General features: G+C 37.2%; 1 protein-coding gene across 5 annotated transcripts in view; it reads right to left on the bottom strand.

The window, feature by feature from the left end:
* The window catches only part of Vps13b (vacuolar protein sorting 13 homolog B), a 529,582-nt gene that overhangs the window by 319,262 nt on the left and 199,160 nt on the right, over window positions 1–11,160 (bottom strand). For all 5 annotated transcript variants that reach the window (XR_003845462.1, XM_021217240.2, XM_029548110.1 and 2 more), the window contains exon 23: window positions 7,711–7,945. Coding sequence is in view for 4 of the 5 variants with exons in the window: in XM_021217240.2 (XP_021072899.1) it covers window positions 7,711–7,945 (235 nt within the window). In the remaining variant the exon portion in view is untranslated. The remainder of the gene's footprint in view (window positions 1–7,710; window positions 7,946–11,160) is intronic.

Raw genomic sequence — 11,160 nt, 5'->3', positions numbered from 1 at the left:
GATCCTTGGACTTCCATCCACAGCTACTACTGAACCATTGTTGGGATTTGGACTGCAGACTGTAAGTCATCAATAAATTCCTTTACTATATAGAGCATATCCGTAAGTTCTGTGACTCTAGAGAACCCTGACTAATACAACCCCATATACCCATCAACAAGGAGTGGATATGGAAGCTTGGTTCATATGTGGAAAAAATGTTATTTTACTGTAAAGAAAAATAAAATGAAAAATTTATAAAAATGGATGAATCTGGACACAACAAAAAAACTGTGTTGTGTTTCATGTGCTGGTCTGAGTTTCCAATTCCTACATGTGTGTACTTATGTGGGATATGGCTGAGAATGTGACAAGAAAGAAGAAAAATGACTGATAAAGGAGAAAAAGCTTCAAGAAAAGAGGCTAGGGAAGGTATTGGACTATATCAGATGTCAGAACACAAAGGACAAGGCTGGAAGAGCAGGGTTAGCGGGGAGAGAGGGAGAGGCCTGCAGAAGGCAGCCTCATCCACACCAAACACAGACAAAATGCCAAGTGAGCACTGGTGTGCTGTATGTTACTTAGACATTTACAATATTGGGGCTGGAGAGATGCCATGGTGGTTAAGAGCACTGACTGCTCTTCCAGAGGTCCTGAGTTCAATTCCTAGCATCCACATCGTGGCTCACAACCATCTGTATTGAGATTTGATGCCCTTTTCTGGTGTGTCTCAAGAGAGTGACATTGTACTCATATACATAAAATAAATAAGTCTTTATAAAATTTTACAATATAACTCCATGAATTTAACAAACCACACATTTAATGCATTAAGACTATATAAATTATAAAACTTGTTAGAAAAAATCAGCATATGCATGTTACAAAAATTATTCAAAGTGGCACACAACTGAGCAAAACTATGAAAACTCTCAGAAGTTAAATGGAGAAAATGAATGATGATTTTCACACAACCCAAAGAATTAGTTCATGAAATAAAGAGCTAATGAGTTAGCTGCCAATGAACTTAAAATTTTTATGGTGTGCTAAAGAAGAATTGAAAACACATGCCACAGATTGGGAGAAAATATTTACGCAAGATATCTAATAAAGGACCATTATCCAAGACACAAAACTATTAAAAGCAAGAATAAAAGACATTCTATTTAAAAAGTAGATACCTTAACAGGTGTCTTTAACAACGTAAGTCACATGGTACCATGCAAACCTCAAACCTCGCACCAGCAAGATGATATAATGTAAGACAACAGATAAAGTCACATGGTTACCAGAAGGGCAGACATCAATGCTGTGCCTCACAAGGAAGCACATTCATAGCTGGTGTGAATAAAACCACATATCTGCCTTTGAAGACATTTTGACAGTTTCTACTAAAAGTAAATACTAAGTACACAATCCAATAATCACTCACTTCTTTCATTATCAAGCAGAGATGGATCAACATAAAAAAAATGTGTGGGTGTGTTATTCATAAGTTGCCCAAAGTTGGGAGTGATCAAGATCTTTCAGATTGGTGAATAGATCAACTGTCCTCTAGACAATGTGATCTCGTGTAAAGAAGGGCTATTGACCCTGAAAACAAGCACAAGAAATGCAACTGAGCATCTTAAAGAAGTTGATGTGAGACAACCACATACTGGATGTCACACTACATTGCATCTAAAAATGTCTAGCTAGGGGACAGTAACTAATGAGATCACTGAGCATCAGCTGTGCTAGCAAACATAGGAGCAGGGAGATGGATAAGTGTAGCTCTGAGAAACTTCTGGGCAAAGAAAATACTATGTAAGAAAAGATAATGATAGAAATTTGTCATTATACATTTCTATCAATTTACATAATGTATATAACCAAAAGCCCGAGCTAAAGTACACTATAAACTGAGAGGTAGAGACGCCTGAACAGGCCCACTGACTGTTGCCAATAGAACACTCAGTCTGTGATACTGTGAAGTGGGAAAGGGAAATGTCAGGGCAGGGAACATATGGGAAATTTCTGCAATGGAACCCTCACTTAATTTTGTTGTGAACCTAAAATTAAGTGCCATTATGGTATCAAACATATAATATGTTAACTTTAAAATATAAAAACTAAAAAAAAAATTGCCTTTTCTTGATGTCCAAAATACATATTTCTTTAAAAAGTGATCTGGAAACCACATAATTGATTTAGTTTTGTCACACTAGTTCATGTTTTAAAGTAAATGTTCTAGACATTAAGAAATGCAAAACTGGCTAGCATAGCACAGATGGTATAAGAATCCATTTTTAGCCTTAGAACCTAGAGAACCGATAGAAACAAATAAAGTATGGAGTAGACTGAATATGATGCAAAATCTGAATGCTGGAAGCAACCATATTTGCTAGATGTAAGTGGTCCAAAGGCTGCGTCACAGAAGACCTGACAGCCTACCTAATCTAATCCTTGCAAGGCTGATGCGGGAGAATAGTAAACTCCATACTAGCCTGGTCTCAGGCACAGGCTAAAATTTAACATCATTTGTACAACTTGGATTGTCATTTTCAAGGTACTTAAAACTATCACCATCAAAAGAAAATTAGAAGTTCTTTTCTGAGAGTCGAAGGATTTCTATTTGCACACACAATTTAAGAATTAGAGTAAACAAGCCTAGAGAAAATAGAAAAACAGAATATTTTAACAACACATAACCATCTTTATAAATGACAGAAGTTGATTATGAAAGTTTTTAAGGGCTGGTGAGATGGCTCAGTGGGTAGGAGCACCCGACTGCTCTTCCGAAGGTCCCGAGTTCAAATCCCAGCAACCACATGGTGGCTCACAACCATCCGTAACAAGATCTGACTCCCTCTTCTGGAGTGTCTGAAGACAGCTACAGTGTACTTACATATAATAAATAAATAAATCTTTAAAAAAAAAAAAAGAAAGAAAGTTTTTAAAACGTAGAATGAAACAATGCACATAAGCTGACAGGGTGAACAGGAACAACAAGGAAGGCAGAACACTTGTGTTTTACATAAATTCTGAATAATTTCACATCAGTTTCTACAGAAACTCACTAAATCCAACAACAGCAAAGTTTTAACTTACAAATGATCTCAATATTCCATTTCTGTCAAAATATTTTATTAAAGTACAGGCAAATTCTTTCAAGGAAGAAATAACAAACCTCTGCTAGGCAGAGGGTAAAGCCCATCTGCTCAGAGGTGTTGGCTGGATGTAGCAAATTACATCTGCAAGGCCCATTCCAAGGGCTCCCTAACCAAGCTCACCATGTTGATTTTTGACCCAAACACTGTACACAGACCGAGGCTGGCTACAGCAGAGGGCACCACTTTCCACTGCATCTGAATTCACATGGTACATTTCAGTAGAGAATTCCACATTTTGAACTTTAAAAATAAGTAAATACAGAAAGAGCTTCAAATCTCCAATTAAATAACTTCCACTTTATCTCATTAATCATTTTTGTAATTTTCCACAAAGGTTCTCAATAAAGGATCTATTTGAATTACTGATGGACTTTCAAATGAGTCAGAAATTAACCATTCAATTTCAAATATATTTTTGGCTTACAGCTAGTCAACCTATTTACTAAGAGTCGTCTATAAACTTCATTCAGACTACAAGTATTATAGTAAGCTCGGTCCTGTCCACATGCCATGCCAGAGAGCAGAACTGAGCAGGAGTAAGAGGGCTCAGATCTATTTTCCTCACTGTTGTAGGGAAACCTCAAGATCAACAGAAATAACAGAGGATAGGCTGAGGACTATGATGAGAGGGAAAGGTAAATGAAGGAAAACGGAGAGAAGGCTAGAACGGAGACCCCTGCAAAGCCTGCAGTGCGCAGCCTAGTGTCCTAAAGGAGACTTGCTACAACAGAAACAAGAAGTCACAGAAGACCATACACTATGACTCCATTTGTATGAAGTATCTAAAATACCAAGTTCATACATATATAATGCAGATTAGTAATTGCTACCAGGTCGAGTCTAGAAGTAAAGGAGAGTGATGTCTAATGGGTATTTCTTTTGTAGAAAAAGGAACTATTCTAAAATCCAACAGCAGTGATGGTTCCACACAATTGTGAACATTCTAAAGAATATTAAATTAGATACTTTAAAAGGAATTTTGTCACACGGGAATTACATCTTTAAAAGTTGTTATGCAAATATTAATGAATGTCAGTAAAAAAAATACAGGGAGAAATAATTTAAACCTCATAAAATTAATTCCATACTTAAAAAAAAAAAAAGAGTACCCAAAATTCAATAGTGAAGCTTAAAATAGTCTTTATCAGAAGAGCATTTTGCATGGGATGTAAAAATATCTGAGTTGGAGTCTCAGTACCACAAGACAGGGGCAGGGGGACTTCCTAGTTTCCAAACTGAAATGTGAAAGAATGAATGTATACAAGATGTGAGAGAAAGGATACTTACATCGAGACAAAGATGATACAAATCGAACTTTTTAAAACTTTCCTTTTAGAGTTGAAGGGGTTTGCAACCCCACAGGAAGAACAACAATATCAACCAATCAGTCCCCCAGGGCTCCCATGTACTAAGCCATCAACAAAGAAGTACACATGGCTCTGGCGTATACTTTGCAGAGGACGGCCTTGTCATGCATCAATGAGAGGAGAGGTCCTTGTCCTCTGAAGACTTGACAGATGCCCCAGGGTAGGGAAACTGAGGGCAGGGAGGGTGAGGGGTGGGTGGGTAAGAAGCTAGATAGAGAAGTTTCTGCAGGGGTGGGGGGTGATCAGTGAAAGGGGATAACATTTGAAACGTAAATAAAGAAAATCTCCAATTAAGGAAAAAAAAAAAAAACCTCTCCTTTTAATATCTCACATTACCAAACTAGAGAAGTTTCTAATGGAACTTTCTGTTCAGGAAAAACAGAGAAATGAACACCAGAATTTGGAGCTATAACACAGGCTATCTGCTTTTAGTGATAGACAGAATATACAGTAACCCAAATACCAGAATTCTTCATTCTTACATTATCATAATGTGAACAAGGTGTTGAACTATTTAGTACTGTCGAAATTTGAGCTGTGTTACTGAAATACAGAATATTATTTTCCTTATGACTCCACACTTTCCAAATTCACCTTTTGTTTGAAATGAGTATGTCTAATTCAAAGAGGTATGAATTTACAACTGAAAATACTGCAATCCAAGAAATCAAGTACACACTTGAAATGATCCAAAAAGTCAAGTCATCTCACAATTATTTACGTTGTGTAAAATAAATTAGAATCCTGAAAAGAAATCTATTCAATTGCTTCTATATAATACACTCATTCATAACTCAAGTGGTTTCAATTAAAATCACCCTCTTTGATTTTTACTTTGGCCTATGAAAATACTCCAAACCACCAGCCAATTCCCTATTCCCTAGGGAACCACTCTCTTAGTGTGTACACAGGGACCTCCCGGCACTTCCTGCCGTCCCTGCTGCCTTTCCTTCTATCCCATCGACAGTACTTTGAGACTCTGTGGACCCCAGAAGCTGCTACTCTAGGTAGACAGAAAGAACACCTCCACCCTTCTTCCTACCCTGCATTCAGATCTCTCCAGACTTACCTTGGCCTGCTGGAGCCCGTCCACCTAGCCCAGGCCCAGACACTGTAGATGTGGCCTCTTGGTGCAGACCCAAGTTCCCCCTTGCTCTTCCTAGCTGCCCTTTTCACCCTTTCCTTCTAGCCCATCTCTAATCCTTCCTGACTCCCTATACATCAGCAGATAACTCTGTACAAGAAACCCCATACCCACCACCCTTGGCTTCAATTCAGAAATGGCATGACCTTCACTCTTGGCTAGGACTAAGACTGGACAACAACAACCAACAAACAATAATACTCTTCCAGCAAATATATCTAAATCAGATAATGATACCAGATCCCAGGGTAAAAACACAAACAGCCACTTTCAGAATCCAGGAATGATACCGGAAAAAAAAAAAAAAAAAAAAAAAGAGGAAAAAAAAAAAAAAAAAAAAAAAGAAGCAACTTAGCTGAAGCACAGGACAAAGACTTATAAATAACATCATGAACTTATTTAAAAACTTTAAGAAGGATATAAATAAATGCATTAGAGACCATGAAAATATAAACATTTCAAAACCCAATAAAACCAATTCAAGATATGAAAGAATTTACAAAAGAAATATAATCACTAAAAAAATCCAAACTGAAATAAAACTGGAAGTGAAAAGGCATGATGTCACAAAAACCACAGAGGTAAGTAAGCTTCAGCAACAGATTAGAAGACATGACAGAGAGAACTGAAGGTCTTAAAAGCAAGGTAGGAAAACACGAATATCTAGGGCAAAGAAAATATTAAATCTATGAAAATCCAAGCACAAAACTTTCAAAAAATATGAAAACCATGAAAGAAACCAAACTTATAAATACTAGCCGAGGAAGTTAGAGAAGAAAGAGTCCCAGGACAAAAGACACAGAAGCTATTTCTAACAAATTCTTAGGAGAAAGAGAAGACCCTACCCAGAGACAAACTGCATGCAGATCATAAAACGACAGGTGAGAAAGGAATTCCCCATGACACACATAATCAAAACAGCAAATGAACAGAACAAAGAAAGGTTATTAAAAGTTGCAAGGGAAAAGGAACGATCACCCACAAAGGCGGGCCCACTAGAGAACACAGCATGTTTTAACGAAAGCTCTGACAGCCGCAAGGTCCTAGCAGCTGGTAAGCTCTGAGAAGCCACTGATGCCAGCCCAGAATACTAAATGCAGTAAAACTATCCATCACAATCGAGAAAAAAGAAACCATTCTATGAGAAAATCAAATTTAATCCACTCTGTTTACCAATTCAGCTCACTAGGACAACTTTATTTTGAGGAGAAAGCTTATACCTAGAGCCAAATGAATTCAGTGCAGAATCCTATCATACCTTAAAAATCAGTACCCCTCAAATTATTAAGCAATATAAAAATTGAAGGAAGATTTCCTAATTTTTTAAAGCTACTATTAGCTTGATACCTAAACCACAGAAAGACACTCCCCAAAATGAAAGAAAATTACAGAGTAGTATCCCTTTTGAATAGAGATACAAAATGTATCAATAAAATAGTTATAAGCTTAATAGGAATGCATGAAAAAGTTTATCCACCATAATCAACTTGGCTTATTTATTGTTGGCAGGATTGCAAACTGGTATAACCTCTACTGAAATCAGTGTGGCAGTTCCTTAAACATCTGAAAATCGCTCTACCATTATATCCAGCTACACCACTGTTGGTATATACCCAAAGGACTCTACATCTTACTACAAAGATACTAGCCCATCCATGAACACTGTTGCTCTATTCATTACAGTCAGAAACTAGTAACCGTCTAGGAGACCATCACTAAGGAATGGACAATTCAAACTTATACAATGTAGTATTTTGTAGCCATGACAGGAAATGGAAAATGCAGGTAAATTACCCTGCGCGAGGTAACTAGGACACAAACACTGCACGTCTTCTCAGGTACGTAGATGCTACCTTTCATGCTGCAGCTTGTGTGCATCAATCTAAACAGGCAGAGTCTAGATAACTAAGAAGGGGTGGGACTGGGCTTGGGGAGATCCTCCAGAAAAGGAGAAACAGAGAGTATCAAAGGGAGATAGAATAGGATGGAAGGGGAATGGATGCACAGGCAAAAAGGGGTATGGGGGAGGGGCAATAACACCTAACACTTGAAAAAACTGTAAATGTACCCTCTTCAAGGATGGGCCGGGGGATCACAAAGGGAATCTCCTGCAGAGGTTCCATGTACTTGTGACCAGCACTAATAATCTTTACTTGCGGCAGACACAGGACAAGTGTTCCTGGTATGCTGGTTTGTCCATGGTACCAACTTCTTACTGTTCCAGGGATGTCACCAGACACAATTGTACTTGGGGAAGGCAGGTTGTCATTTGGAATGAATACACAGCAAGATTGTACATCAAGCTAGAAAAGAAAAGCATAAATAAAACATTAAGGTCAAATCAAACTTACAGTTGAACTACTACTATCGTCACAATAAATAATGAAGTAAAAAATGGAAGACATACCCTCAATATGCCTTCATGAGTTAGTTCACTTGAGAAATCCATGCCGGGCATGGTGGCGCACGCCTTTGATCAAGTGAACTAACTCATTGGAAGGTCATCAGTTTAATATGCTAAAACATGTACCCATACACACAAAGTCAGCTTTAGAAATAAAATTTTAATTATACTGTGATTTCCAAAATCATAAAACATCCCACTCAACTAACTTAAAAAATCAACTATTTCATAGCGTGGAAACAGTGAATAATAAAGCATACATAATCAACAGTATACACATGTATGAGGTTAAAAGCTCTGAAACATGATTTTTCTAATATTTGGTATTTATGATGAGGATTCCTCTAGTGATTAGAATCTAAAGACACAGACTACAAATTGATCAAAATTATTATGGAGAATACTGTGTATTCTATACAGAGGCCATAACATGAATCTTTTCTACACTTTTAAAATAACTGTTAAACTGTGTGTCTAAACTGTGGTTTAATGTAAAATGTTGAGTGATTTATATTATTGGGCATAAGTGTGCAGCTGTAAATTCTGCAGTAGTGTAAGGACTTGACAATTTAAGGGAAAAAAATGAAGTAATCTGCCAGTAAGATATCCTGAATCTGGGGGTCAGATTTTGTTCATAGAAACCACCTGGTTGGGACCCTCTGAAACACAACAATCACAAATGATCTTTAAAAGCTCCCCTATTCACTAATGCATTGCAGCTGCACTGTGTTATTCCATTTTTCCATGGCAACATCCTTTCTGTTTCATGGATCTTGTTTCAGTTTTGGTAGCAACAAGTTCTTTTGCCAACATTGAACACATTCATTGGTGAAAGTAAGGGGATTATTATAAATTATTGACGTAGAACCACCTCTATTTGATTCCTACTAGGTTAAGAGCTATGTGCTTAAGTATCAGATAAAGAGGATAAACCAATAAAGTTAAAAAAAAGTTTGAGAGATTCATATTTTAACAAACAAAATTATTGCAATGTATTCTTTTTCTTAAACTTCAAGTATATGTTTCATTAAAAAGGACCCATGCCTGGTGTTTCCTAGCTCTGTAGGTGAAATTCCAAAATCAGAAGCCTGTTATTCTCTGATGAGGAAGTGGATCTAGACAGAAGTAGGAGGAACTGGGAGGAGTAGAGGAAAGGAAACATGTCGTCAGGACTCAGTGTATGAGAAAAGTACCCAACTCAAAATAAGGAAAAAATGAACTGAGCTTTGTGATGGCAACTCATTTAAAAAGAAGTCTTTATACATTAATCTGAAAAATCACCTGCTATCTCATGAAATACTTCATATGTAAATTTTTTCTAATGCTGTTCTAGGTGCTTTTACAAAGACTCATAGGGGGCCTCATATGCCCCCCAAAATATGTTCTCCTCATTTGATATAAAACCTTAGGAATAACTGGAATAAAACACTAGAGAATGAGATATTCTCTATGTGAATACACTTTATTCTTTATAAACAATTTCAGGGATGGAGAGATGGCTTAGCAATTAAGAGCACTGACTGCTCTTCCAGAGTTCCTGGGTTCAATACCCAGTAACCACATGGTGGCTCACAACCATGTAAAATGGGCAATCTTCGGGTGTGTCTGAAGACAGGTACAGTGTGCTTAAATAAATAAATAAACAAATAGATAAACAGATACATAAATAAATAAATTCTCTTAAAAATTTTCAAATTACAGCTGGGTGTGATGGCACACACCAGGCAGAGACAGGTGGATTTCTGAGTTCGAGGCCAGCCTGGTCTACAAAGTGAGTTCCAGGACAGCCAAGACTACACAGAGAAACCCTGTCTCGAAAAACCAATTAAAAACAAAATTCAAATTACAGGGGGGGGGAAAGCCTCCTATTATAAACTACTCCCTTCTTGTTTTTAAATCTGTGCACTCTTTCACATCTACAAAGTTCTGAACTGAAATTCAAGGAACATAGAGACAAAAGAAATAGGCTTGCCATGAAAAGATTACAATAAAGGCTGCAAAGCACTACGGTAGAGAGCATCATTGCTATGTAGGACTCTGTAGAATTGAAATAAATAAATAAATGAATGAATTACTTCATAATTTCTGAGAATTCTTCACTATCAAAAAACTTTCAATAGACCATTACCTCTAAGTCAATACAGTTCCTACTTCATTAGTGCTACAGCATGTAACACAATTCCTAACATATACTAGGTATGAAATAAACAACTGTTAAATAAGTAAATAATGATTTTTGCAACTAAAAATTAAAATAATTTCTTCATTTATGCTGTTCACTTTTTTGTTCCAAGAAGAACTCTATTAGAACAATTAATAAATTTGCTTTAATGGTCAGATACGTTCAAACACAACTTTGTTACATGTGACAGACATTTTCCTCATACAGGGGAAATACAACATTGACAGAAAGATGTATGATGCTGTCAACTAAACATTTTCCAAATAAATCCAGAAATAAACAGTCCGTATCTACTATTCTCTACTATTTGCAAAACTATTTGACGTCAAGTATGTAAACGTATGTAGATGGTCCACACACTAAGCTCTGGTTGTTTACCTGTGTATTTGTGTGGTAACAGAACTGTAACCAACTTAACTTCTTGTTTACGTTACTAGTGTATTTCTTTTTATTATTATTATTATTATTATTATTATTATTATTATTACTATTTCCTTTATTTACATTTCAAATGCTATCCTAAAAGTTCCCTATAGCCTGCCTGCCCTGCTACCCTACCCACCCACTCCCACTACTTGGCCCTGGCCTTCCCATGTGTTGGGTCATATAAAGATTGCAAGACCAAGGGGCCTCTCTTCCCAAGGATGGCCGATTAGGCCATCTTCTACTACATATGCAGCTAGAGAAACGAGCTCTGGGGGTACTGGTTAGTTCATATTGTGTAGCAGAAGCTACATAGCTTCGGGACAGACAGAAGCAACCTAACTTCTGGGACAGACCCTGTTTCGGGCTCCAGAAATTTGGGCACCTTACTCTCCAGAGGAAAGGTAGCCACCTGTGAGGGCTCTGTCTGCGAGAGCAGGTGAGAGAGTCATATAATGTCCAGGGTCCCTCAGTGGCGAGTCTGTGCAGGTGAGTGAATAAACTGCAGA

The sequence above is a fragment of the Mus pahari genome, chromosome 17 (assembly GCF_900095145.1).
Source record: "Mus pahari chromosome 17, PAHARI_EIJ_v1.1, whole genome shotgun sequence".
In the NCBI taxonomy this organism is placed as follows: Eukaryota; Metazoa; Chordata; class Mammalia; order Rodentia; family Muridae; genus Mus; species Mus pahari.
This window is presented reverse-complemented; position numbering and strand designations above follow the sequence as displayed.